The 12,402-nt window shown below is 37.3% G+C and overlaps 2 protein-coding genes across 3 annotated transcripts; one reads left to right on the top strand and one right to left on the bottom strand.

Moving 5' to 3' along the window:
- Positions 1 to 2,320: 2,320 nt before the first annotated feature.
- On the top strand, positions 2,321 to 3,214 carry LOC145915981 (uncharacterized). Its single transcript, XM_083002766.1, has one exon. It carries the CDS (start codon positions 2,321 to 2,323, stop codon positions 3,212 to 3,214), a length of 894 nt encoding a protein of 297 aa, XP_082858892.1.
- A 1,805-nt stretch (positions 3,215 to 5,019) lies between these two features.
- On the bottom strand, positions 5,020 to 9,637 carry LOC145917797 (kelch-like protein 35). 2 transcript variants are annotated; one of them, XM_083003080.1, is made up of 9 exons: positions 9,527 to 9,637; positions 8,834 to 8,977; positions 8,672 to 8,777; positions 7,792 to 7,883; positions 7,229 to 7,409; positions 6,805 to 6,945; positions 6,213 to 6,374; positions 5,866 to 6,013; positions 5,020 to 5,535 (listed from the first exon to the last, which is right to left on the bottom strand). In XM_083003080.1, the coding sequence occupies exons 1-9, from the start codon at positions 9,623 to 9,625 to the stop codon at positions 5,421 to 5,423; spliced, it is 1,188 nt and encodes a 395-aa protein (XP_082859206.1). In that variant the 5' UTR covers positions 9,626 to 9,637; the 3' UTR covers positions 5,020 to 5,420. The 2 variants fall into 2 exon arrangements, with proteins under 2 accessions (XP_082859206.1, XP_082859208.1); XM_083003082.1 differs by having other exon boundaries at positions 7,298 to 7,409.
- Between the last annotated feature and the right edge of the window lie 2,765 nt (positions 9,638 to 12,402).

Genomic DNA, 12,402 nt, shown 5'->3' with positions numbered 1-12,402 from the left:
GAAATACAAGCGTAGGCAAAAAAAGACATTTAGGCAATTACAAATATACAAGCTGCCTAGTTTGTGTGATGCTTACACTGGACATGATTGCTTGACCTCGTTTGCGCTTCAAGGTCATCGCTCACGTGGTAATAGGGCAACTTGTGACCTTTTGAAGTTTCGAACTTTTTCTGCATTTCTCAAGGTTTAATAATTGCTTCACTTGTAGTTGCATTTCCTGTTGCCTGAAATAAATACATTTAGTTACAGGGCGAATCAATCTTTTAGTGGGATCGAAGCATAAACAACATCTTCTGTGATATAGGAACCACGGCCACTTGAAATAAAATATCCCAAGGCAAGGACTTGTTTTGTGAGATTAAAGATGGGACTAAGGCTTTGCGGCAGAAATTCATTAGATTTAAAGCAAATCCTATCAATCTTTACGATTTGTTGTAAATTAAATCAAGTTCTTTCAACGCAAACGTTTGATCCAGAAGAATCGGTTTAAAGTCATTGTTGTGTGGATTCGAATCCTAACCAACTTACTGCTCAACGATCATTGTCATGAGATGTTCGTCTTTGTCTTCTTCTTCCTTCTTCTTCATCATCTTCTGGAGGACATGTTGTTCGAACGTGTAAAGTTCCGTCTCCTGTTCCTCACTCACCTTCTTCCCTGAAAGGAAGATGATGGGAAGATGAGGATGATATTCTCACAAACTTGAGGTTGACATGATCACAAAATTAATATTATTGGATCCATGCTTGTGTATTTTATATTCGTTTGTCAATAAACAACTAACTGAAGGCACTGAACCCAACCGGTCCGTTTCTGCAAATGTTCATGAACCTGGCGATGTCCAAAACGGCGTCTTTCAAACGTCGGCCCAGCAATTTGCATAGCACGCCTTAATAATGTCTAAATCAAGAGTTCTTAAACTGGGAGCGCGGCCGCTAGAGGGCCGTGGAAGTTTGACAAGGGGGACCTCAAATTTTTCGAATACCCGTCTAGCGACCAAGCAGCAATCTATCCAAATTTAGTATTTCAGTTTTCAGAAATCTTACGATTAATTTCAGCGAAGATTTGGTCTTGCAGGGACCGTTTGCAGAGAAATGAATACGCCGTGTATCTGACTCCTAAGACTATAAAAACATCTGCCAAAAAACTATCTTTGCGACTGTTTAATCAAAACATAAAACGCTAAACAAACATACCTTGTTTCAAAACAAACAACGTTAAATGCAACGACGAGAGTTATACTTTAATTGCTTTTGTCTCGCTCAGTCCGTTTTCTCGCTTCCTCTCCCTAGCTTAAGGCCGTGTGGCGGTGTTTATAATATCATCGAAATGAGAAAACTGCGAATATGGACGGATTATTATAAAACGTCGATGAGAAATTAAAACTAAATCCGATCAGCACATATGTGCGAGATAAACCTATCTGGCGTAGAGAACGAAGTGATTAACCCAAAAAATAACAGACGCGTACGTACGCAAAGTAATCGAATTGCACAATTTAACACAAAAATGACATTTAATCACAAAGTTTCGCTGCAGTGGTTTGTCGAAAAAGCGCCACTAGCAAGGGATTTGTCTTAAATTTAAATAACTGTGACGCGATAATGTTCATTATGTTGACAATAGTAGTTTTAGGTTAATGTCTGAATGTTTGCACTTGTGAGTGGGAAGCCAAAAGCACGGAACAAACCCGACTGTACAGCAGACCCGCGGTGTGAATTGTCTTCCACTTAACCACGTAATAAACATCCCCTATCCCTCTCATTGATGAGCGATATTAAAAACGAATAAGAAGATGTTTTTGAATAGGATTTTTTCGAGGAGTTGGGAACGCAAGGTTTAACAGAAAATGTCTTGGGGCCGCGACCAAGAAAGTTTAAGAACCACTGCTCTAAATTATAGCAGTATAGGAAAAGATGTTAATAGTAAATGTAGCCAACTTAGTTCAAACCGCAGGTAATCAGCCAAAACACGAGGTTATTATTTATTTGGAATCAAACCGAATCCGAATATCGACACCGAATCCCACATTCAATTTGTTTCACCAAACTTTTAACAAGGGCACTTGGAATTGAACATTGCCATGAGAATATATGCACAAAACTGGAATTGTACGAAACAAACATAGGGAAATTTAGTTCACGAATAACGGCATTAGAATAGAATTGTGTCGCTACAGCGAAAATACAAACGGTGCGTGTGATTTTTTATTGAGGCAAAAGTACACATTGCGCTTGAAATCGCTCCAGTCTTCATGATATAAACTGAGCAAAACACGACTCAAACGATGTTTCAGAAAGATGAATTGGCAGCAGAGCCAGAATGCATTCAGTATTCGGACCCTTTCTTGTGAAGCAAGGGCGAAGTGAGGTAAAGAGGTACGGTTGTATCTTTACTTGTTTCTCCACCAGGGCCGCACATATCGAGAGAGCCCATTCATTGTCGTCCGACTCCTTTATTGGGGCCCTTCGACGGTTCATCGGTCGTCGTGGACGTCCAAACCAGATCTTCAGTGACAACGGCACGAATTTCGTCGGAGCCGAGCGTATCCTGCGTGAAGAACTGAAGAATTGGAACCAACAGCAGATTCACCAATATCTGCAACAACGCGAAATTGCATGGAGTTTTAATCCCACCACTGCCAGCCACATGGGTGGGGTATGGGAGCGCATGATACGCTCTGTGCTCAAAATTCTCAACGCCCTGCTCTCGGAACAGACGTTGTCTGATGAGCGGTTGTGCACTCTGATGGTAGAGGTCGAGGCAATCCTAAACTCCCGTCCCTTGGTCCCAGTGACGTTCGATCCGAAGGATGAGGAGCCCCTTACTCCCAATCATTTGCTGCTGCAACGTGCAGCGCCGAATATGCCCCCAGGACTGTTCACGGGGAAGGACTGTTACCATCAAAACCGGTGGCGTCAGGTACAATACCTGGCCGATCAGATTTGGAGGCGATGGTCTCGCGAGTACCTGCCTACGCTCATGCCCAGATCGAAGTGGGCAAGTGGACATTCGAATTTTATGGTCAATGACGTGGTTCTTGTGGCGGATGACAACCAGCCCCGGAGCAAGTGGCTCCTGGGTCGAGTGATTGAGGAACTTCCTGATCGGAAAGGAGTTGTGCGTCAGGTGATCGTCAAGACTCACACTGGTGCGTTAAGACGCCCAATCGCAAAATTGTGCTTACTGTGCCGCGACGACGCGATGCGTGATTAGTTGCGGGTGAACTGTTTTCGCAATTACTGTCCGATGTTTGTTTGTTGTGTTGACATGTACTCCTTGGATTCGTACATTGTGGGGGGGGGGGTATGTTACATCTTATTTGCCAGCAATTGCCTGATTTCTATTTATGTACCTTTTTTCCTTTCACTGCTATAATTGTTGCAGTCTATTGTAGTTTGTGACGTAACAGTTAACGGGTAGTTTTGTTGGACTGAAAACGTGGTTAAGTCCTTTTTTGTGTCTGACTTCCGTGGAGCACGGTTCTATGTCGCAAAGAGCTTAATTATCGGTGAGTTGCTTATGCGTATTGCATAAACTGTATTATCGTTAACCTTGATTGCTATTTGAACGCAATGGCCTAAGATGCCATTCGTTGTACCTTGGGTAAATGAGCCAAGACAAGTTACTTACACTGCTTTGTTTATTGTTAGAGTGTTCGTGCCATTTAATCAAGTGGTGTTTGTGGTTTGTTGTCACAACAATTGGTAAGCATTGTGTGTAACGTCGTAACGGGAATTTGTGACTATACATTGCATCTTTGTTAAGGCGTAACACTGAACTAGCAATTATTCGTTTGCATGCCGGTTTCGAAAACAGTTGGTGAGCCTGTATTGATTGTAAATTTAAAGTACATTTGTTGATGTGATGCATTTTGTATAGAAACCGTCTTCTTTGTCCGAATAAAAAACTGCGAATATATTCGGAGGAAGTTCAGGAGGCGCGTTTTGACCTTTCCCTCGTGTGACGTTCCGCTCCACGAACCGGGGAGTATCTAACGGGCGTTATAGTGGTTGATTGTGGCGAATTAATCTAATCATTTACGACACGAATTCGTAGGTAACGCAACTGCCAAGCAAAGAATTACTTCTATCTTTTGCTTAATTGACTTGCTGCCAGCACTCGCACGACCATAGCGCCTTCTATGACGTCACACAGCAATATTCTCGCTTTCGCACGATTTCGTTCGCAGCGGCAAGAACGCGACTTTGATCAGCTGTATCTCAAAAGCCGGTCGCCGTATCAATCTACTTGTTTTACCAAAAAATTTCTTTCAAGTTATAACCATCTCTTAGTTTAATTATTAAAATGTTTTATTTATCCGCGTCACATGCAATTTAATATAAAGATTGGCTGAAAATGCGTTGCTGGTGTTTATAGATGGGAGTTCTGCAATAAAACGCGTTTAGTGAAGCGGTAACTAATTGCGTTTAGGCAAAGCAGAAATTGTCAAAGAATGTAATTTTATTGCCTTGTAAATATATGAAATCGCAGCATGTGAATCAGAAGGCAATGTAACCAAATTTGTTCTCCAAATTCTCTAAGTTAGTTTACTAAGTCGCGCAAAAGATATTGATATTTACGATTTTTTTATAGTTGTACAAAAAATATTTATTATCCACACGATCAAGGGCTGATGACCACAGAAAAAGCTCTCACCACATCCAGGTTTGCCGTTAACTCCTCACGTTTTTCTTCGCTTACAAAGTAAATTGTCGCTTTTGGTGTTTCGTACTTATGTTCCTCGATAATTTATGCATTCGCTAAACGTAAATTTTGCTTTATACATGCTTGTTTATTTATCCTGAAGTATAGTGGCTGTTTTTATCTTATATTCCGGGGGAGGGGGTTTTTAATAACAAATTTAAACGAATTTTCGCAAAATCAGACCTGCCTGGTAGAGGTCACGCACTTAAAAAAACATTCCCTTCCACGAAGACAAAACTATTGACAAAATCAAATCATTTATTTTCACAAGTTACAACGTATATGAACATGAAACATAAAATAGTTTGGGCACCGATAAAACCAAAAGGGTTGGCGAGTCAGGCGCCCATGTGAAGGTTGCAACGGACTGCTTTGGACTTCATACAGCGCGGATTAGCACTTGATATTCACAAGGGAAAACAAGATGCTTAAGGCACACATGCATTGAACATATTGTACACCTTCACCTATTGTAATATTGGAATTATAAATTCGTAGCAGAATCACGTTGAAAATCGACAAAAGGAATAATTGCTATTTTGCGGATATCTGCTATAATCACAAAATACAGCGGTTTTCAAACACAAATACATGATTTTAATAAAATTGATTGAAGTTACATAAAACGATATTTTACATGAAAACTTTTATTCGAGCATTTTTGTCCGTGATCAATCTCAGTTAAATATCAACTACTCCCAAATATAGGAACATATTAAACAGCAACAGCAGTCGCACCACAAACTGGTTTGTCAAGATCAAAAGCATGTGCCCAGATATCTGAGGTTGGATCGTAAACTTCAACTAATGTGAGTCCATCATTCCAGTTTCTATAAAACAAACATGATACAGTTTCATGAATCAGACACACAACAAACACAGGCAAGTTTTTCTACAACATTTTTCACTAAAATTAAATTTTATAAGTTAACAAAAACAAACCAACGTACACCTGCAGACCCCTTCACCACTAAACCAAACCACAAATACAACCTTGTATAAAGCAAAGTGTTTTAAGTTTAAATTTAACAAACACTTTATGAATGTTGTTAATCAAGTATAACAACGTATATCCCACTTGTCCCAGTTTCTCAACATTTACATTTTCACATAAAACGGGAAACAGTGGACTATAGTGACGTCATAATAGCTATTTTTACCTCCCTCCACCCACAACATAAATCCTCCCATCAATAACACAAGCAGAGTGAAGGCGGCGAGGTTTTAGGAGAGGAAAAACATATTTCCATTTGTTGACTCTAGGTTCGTATTCTTCAACTGTTCGCAGGTAGCCACGATCACCACCTCCTGTCAGATTTAAAGTAAAACTTTTTATTGTTTTTAGGTTAATACTTTATAGTTACATCTACCAGTTTTTATGTTTAGGATTCTTTTCAGGAAACTCCATTATATTTATCACGTGATACATTTAAGAATTTGTATTTTATAGAATTTCCTTCAAAAAACACTGATAGTTAATTTTATTACTTAACTTTTTATCACTAACCAATTGCATAGATCTTCCCTTCAATTTCTTCACATGCTAAATAACTTCTTGCTTCATTGAGAGAAGCGATTCTTGTGGAGGTTCCAACACGAACATCACGGAATTCACATGATTGTAAGAGTTGTCTGCCATCATCCCATCCGCCCACAGAAAACAAAACATCTGAAGAAATTTCCAAAATCGCTTTTGTTAATATTTATTGTGACGTCATATTACGATTATGTCGTAATGTTACGAAACAAGCAATGAGGTAAGCTCCCAGTTTCTTAACCCACTATAAAATAAGCGACCAGTTTTAAATCGAGGTTTTAATTGAAAGTAATCAATATTATGGTTGATATTCATGCAATAAAGAACTATAAAATAAAGATGGAAGATTTCCTGTATTTCTGGTAAGTTTGAGGTCGGCGTTTCACAACATTTCATGTGCAAAAGTGAATATTGTTGGGGTAAATAGAGTGGATTCACTGATTTCTTTAATTTATGGTTTACGGTTAATTATGTTGTTGTTTCAGATGCATGCCAACTATTTGGGACAGGGTCCAGTAATGAGATTATTTCCACACAAAAATGAACTCAGACATATTCTCACTGTCAATTGAAGCCATTCCATGTCCATGTCTTGGTTGTAGCATTTCGAAACCATTTCTCCATCTGTCTTCTTGTACAGAATAACACAAAGTTGATGAGAATGTTCCTTGGTTTCCAAGACCGCCCGTGAGATACAAGTCATCTAAATTTGTTCGTAATTAGTGAAAACAAGGTTGTCCATAAAAGTGATAATTGTTGATAAACATCTAATCTAAGAATGAGTTGGTTGAGAGATGAGAAGATAGTCATACACCACACAAAGACAGACCAGTGATAACTGGAAATAAATATTAACAAAACCCCTTGTCTGCCACTGCGTTACTTTTTATTGCCATGACAATTTGTGTAGGGGGCTTCCCCAATCCTTTATTCCTGGAACAGCCCCTGGTTTAGTAATCAACAATTTCAGACATAACCACACCAACCTCCAACTACAGACGATGCAGCACAACGTCGACCTTCCGATAAATCAGCAATTTTTACCCAGTTTTTACCTTTCTCCAAATTCAACATCTCACAACTTTGTGTTGGACCATTTCCACCCATTATATAAACATTTTCACCAAATTTGGCTGAAGTTGAGTTCACTCTGTCTGTGATCATTTTCTGAATAAATTTTGATCATTTTGATACAATGCATTAAGGCAAAGTGATCAAAATGTTTCACTAAATAAAAGAAAAGTCTCTATCTTAAAACAAGTAACTCGAATAATAGAAAAAAACATGACATACTATGGAACATATTTTGTTAAGTCATTGGCATGTTACACTAAACCAGGGCATGTTTGCAATATTATTTCATGTACAATCAAATCAACAAAATTATTAGTGTCCAAGTTTTGCAATAAATCCTGGCTGTTACTGGACTTTTGCTGTCTTGCTAATTTTAGTTAAAATTTACATTTACTTGCACATACAAAACGCATTTACATTTATGGGAAAGTACGTTAAATGAGCAAAGCCATTTGACAGCAAGCAATGTACATACTGGGTAATGTTCATGTTGTTTTGAGGTAACATTCCATTTCACACAATCTCGTTTTGATTTATTGCCACCAATGAGAAGAAATCCTGACAAATCTGAAACATAAACATTTGCTTGTTATGGTTTTGTTTGCGCAAAATATTTTTTGTGGGTGGTAACATATTTTTTTATGAAGGTAAAGTTGTTGCTTTGTTAATCAATCTTTTTGAATGGAGTTAGTGTTTGTGTATAGTATTTACACAAAGCTTCATTTAAGTATTTAATTACTTTGAAACCAGTATTTCTCAATACATTTTTGGTGAAGCAAATCGTTCTATATTGGTCAGTTTTGGTTTATTTGTTTAATCTCAGCCCACATAATAGTACCCCTAACTTGTTGGTAGTTGACTGTCCATGGATTCTGACCAACATATTTGCAATATGATTTGCCATGAGTAAATGTTAATTGGGAAATTGAGTGGGGCTTAAAGTTACAGGAGTACAAATGCTATAAGGGTGGTTGTAGAATTCAAGCCCTTAACTTCACCTTGCAGTTCTCCAACTGGTATTATAAGGTCGGTCAAGTTTAAAATGCACTTTTATTCACAATCCATCAGTTTCAGAATCGTTTTCTGAAGTGATTTCAAAAAGTTTCGGACCGCAACTTATTCGAATAGAATATTATAAACATACAGAGATTTGTGCTCTTTACACCAGATATCTCAACATTATACCGGCGAAATGAGGAGAACATAATATAGTAGGTGTTTGTTATGTCATAAGACGTCCACAACAAAATCACTGTGGTCGGGGGAAATAATTATTTCTTACTAGGAAGCATGTTGTCCATAACAGTGGTATAAATATAGTGGATAATGTGACAATACATAAAAAAATATCACACCTTTTTTGACAGAAGTTGCTTTTCCACTTGTTCCAGGTTTTTCAAAGTTCATTGATAAAGCATCCATGACTGCAATGGCACAATCCATGTTACCTCTTACAAGAGGCTGAAAATAAATAAATATATAAACTAATTATAAGCGAATCAACTAAAACAATTTACTTCATTTCTCATTGTGGTTGCAACAAACTGATTGGAAATAGATGAAAGATCAAGTTGTGAGAAAAGATTCACAAACAAATCCTCTCGATGGGAAGGATTGAAATTAACCCATCGAACCATTCCAGTAAATACAGCTTCTTCCGTCTGCATTCAACAACTAATTTGTGACAACAAGTTAAGTAACTGTTAAAATATATCTGTAAAGGTTACTTACATGATCTGACTGCATCAAATTGTAAATTAAAACAAAAAACACAAATAGAAAGTAAAAATGTCACATAAAAAGTTTAATCACCACAAAAGCAACTTAAAACAAATATAAAAAGTTGATATTTATTGGTTTGATGTAAGTTTGTTAAAAAAACATGCAGTTAACGAACCCCTGGACCATAACCTACTAAAAATGTCTGTCACAAAATATAATGTAAAAGTTACCAGTTCACTAATTCTTGTAAAGAGCATATGATATGCAAAATACATGTTAAGTTTTAACTGCAGTTATTGCTGGAATTCACTTCTTTTTGTGTGAACACGAACAAACAACATTGAGAGCTGGTGGCTGTGGATGAGGAACTGTTGATGAGTTTACCCAACCTTTTATAGTCGACATTTAATTTACCTTAACGTTCAAATCAGAGGCTTGACAATTTTCTTCCACAATGCAAACAGAAAATACAAATTAATCACAATTACCCCTTTGTTTCTCTGTTTGATGATTGCAGACATATCACCAACATCAAGTTGCATGAAATCATCATGTTGCACAACTGTTGCAATGTTATCCACAATCATTTGGTTTGTTTTCTTTTCCACATCAGCAAGATTGTATCGAGTAGCATAAGCTCTTAGCTTCAAACAGTTGTCGGTTGAAGTCATTTCAAGGATGACTCGACAACAAAATGACTTCAACTCTGAAAGTGTGAACAAAACAAAATTCAGCCACACCTAATTCAGAAGTGATATCTGTGCTCACTTCTCCATTAATCACAAATAATTTGTTTTGTCCCACATTTTACACAGTACAAACATATCAATATCCATCATAGCAAACTAACAATAGTCAAACACAATAATATTAACGTAAGATATGAAAAATGTCGTAGTTGACAAATAAAATTATATACATAGAACACATATGTTGGAATAATCATTCTTAATACAATAACACCAGTGAAGATGAAAACTTGCAATGTTTACATACCTTCCATCTGTGTATAATCAGCATCTTCCAACACTTCCAACACATTTTTCTCTGTTACTTCAATATCACCAGTGTAAATATAATCCAATACACTTTCCAGTCTTTTTGGTGGAATATTGTCAACCTTGATGAAATCTGAGTATTTCTCGCGCATCTATAAGAAAACAAAGTTAACCAATCACAACAAACACAATCTGATCTAAATAACTGAGAAAAAATTACAACTTTGCTGGTGAAGGAATATGGTATGTAATTTACATATAATAACATACATGAGTCCTGTTCAAATAAAAACATCACAAGGGCCATAGCAAAAAATAAATCAATCTAGTAGGTTGCATTCCAGCATAGTTACAAAAGTTAAGCCAATGTAATTGTCGAGTAATAACAAAAACCACCTTAACATCTTAAAAATTTAAACCTTAATATTGTAACAACTCAAACAAATGCTTATCAGATATGCAAACACTAGACTAAGCTGTTGCAACTGAGCCAATTGTGTCAAAACATGAGCTGGATGTCGGTATCGAGCCATGTGTTATGGATGCCTGGTGTAAACTAAAGGGATGAACAACTCTGGGTACGTATGTTCATAAAAGACAGGTATAAAATATTATGGTTTGTTCCTCAATTGTTGAGATATTATACCACATGACCTATGAGTTTTGTCAACAAACTAAATTAATTTTAAAAACTAAAGAGTTGTTGTTGTTGTTGTCTAAATGACATTGTTTGCTTGATTGCAGCAATGTATTTACGGACAGGGGACAACTATATGACAAACACTAAGGTTTCATATTATTTCTACAAAACAAACACTTACCTCAACACCAAGTAAAGCATTAAAATAATCTGACATAGAACAAACAACAGCATCATGAATTGAATAGTTTTCTCCTTGGGAACAAAGTGTTCTGTTGCAAAATCGTTTTGTTTCCTTTCTGTCACTAAAACATCAATAGTTTAACTTCAGTAAATCTCCATGAATTAAACTTACTTGTTTAAAAAATCCATCACTTTCTGGTGATGCAAGTTTATTTCTTCTTGTGTTCGCTTCATGATGAAGACAAAAAGTTAAACTGACAGTGAATGAAATCCCGGGTCTAGTGTACAACCCTAAATGTTTGATTGCAACCTCTTTCTATTTTTTGCAGCATTCCCGAGAACGAAACTAATGTCACACCGGAGGGAAACCACCCAATACCACGCTTGATTGATCAGAAAGTAATATTTGATTTTTTTCAGTTAAATTAATTCAAAATTTATTTTGACCATCAAACATTGAGAGACACATAAATTTTCAAACAAACTGATGCTTTTAAATATTTAAGCGTTGTACGAAAACTATTTCATTGTGTGATCGTGCAGCGTACAAGTAGGATTCCCAGTCGCTGCTTTGCTAAAGCTAAAGTCTGTTTGCGTGTTCTTGCTGATATAGACTACTGAATTAAAAGCTCCGTGAACAGACTTCTTTATTAATGGAAACACACGATTGCAATTACCAGGTGGCTTAAGTTTAACTTGTTTCAAGCGCGTTTAACACGTGACTGAATTGCAGCGAATTTAACTATTAAAAGAACATGCGAACGTTTACAGCGCGATGGCAAGAATAACGACAGGGCCGAGAGAATACGAGCGACTGAGAGTAGGCAAGACTAGCCTAGACTGGGCTAGACTGAAGTAGGATTACGAAATGAGCGTTTTATAACGAAGTGTCAGAAAAAAATGTGTTGTCCAGCAGGATGCCAGAAAGCTTGTGTAACCTCCTGCAGGAAAGCTTAACACCGTCTGCAGCCTTCGGTCCGTATGTGTTCCAAATGTGTAAAGAATTAAGTAGGGAAACATGCGTGTTGCTACACATGTCCCTTCCTTGTGAAGATTGATAGTTTTTATCCGAAATCCAATATCGTCTTGACCTTTGGCTGTTGCGAATTGGGTTGCATTGAATTCGGTGATGTGTGGTTGTTATCGGCCGCATTATCGTCTTGGTTTTGCTGTCACGGTGATTCTTTTTTTTTCTGTGTTCAAAAGAAAATCAGCAGTAAAATGCTCAAACAATTTAAAATATCAAGCGTTTATGGAAATTGCGTGCTGCTTGAAAAATTAAAAAGGTTATCAGAAACTAAAGTGAACCACAAATTCCATCGCATTGGAGCGTGCGCAACCAATGCTTACATTTTCTCTTGGGCCGTCAAAAAGCATAGGCAACGACCCGCATGCGACTTAATATGCGCGTATAAAAAACAAAAGGGCTCAGCTTGATGGCCGTCAAAAAGTAGATTGGCTCATCTCGTGTAAAGGAATCATCTGTACTCATTCAGGTACATGTATGAATAAAGAGCCGGCATTGCAATAGCAATATGCAACA

Source organism: Ascidia mentula, chromosome 1 (assembly GCF_947561715.1).
Source record: "Ascidia mentula chromosome 1, kaAscMent1.1, whole genome shotgun sequence".
In the NCBI taxonomy this organism is placed as follows: Eukaryota; Metazoa; Chordata; class Ascidiacea; order Phlebobranchia; family Ascidiidae; genus Ascidia; species Ascidia mentula.
The sequence above is the reverse complement of the archived record's forward strand: the minus strand, read 5'-3'. Positions and strand labels throughout refer to the sequence as shown.

What these genes read in the sequence shown, in the direction of transcription:
- LOC145915981 (XM_083002766.1), top strand. Translation starts at nt 2,321, where the DNA reads ATGCATTCAGTATTCGGACCCTTTCTTGTGAAGCAAGGGCGAAGTGAG.
- LOC145917797 (XM_083003080.1), bottom strand. Translation starts at nt 9,625, where the DNA reads ATGATTGTGGATAACATTGCAACAGTTGTGCAACATGATGATTTCATG. An exon ending in AGCAACTTCTGTCAAAAAAG is followed by an intron (nt 7,884 to 8,671) that starts GTGTGATATTTT and finishes TTTATGTTTCAG; the next exon opens with ATTTGTCAGGATTTCTTCTC. An exon ending in AGGGAAGATCTATGCAATTG is followed by an intron (nt 6,014 to 6,212) that starts GTTAGTGATAAA and finishes TAAATCTGACAG; the next exon opens with GAGGTGGTGATCGTGGCTAC.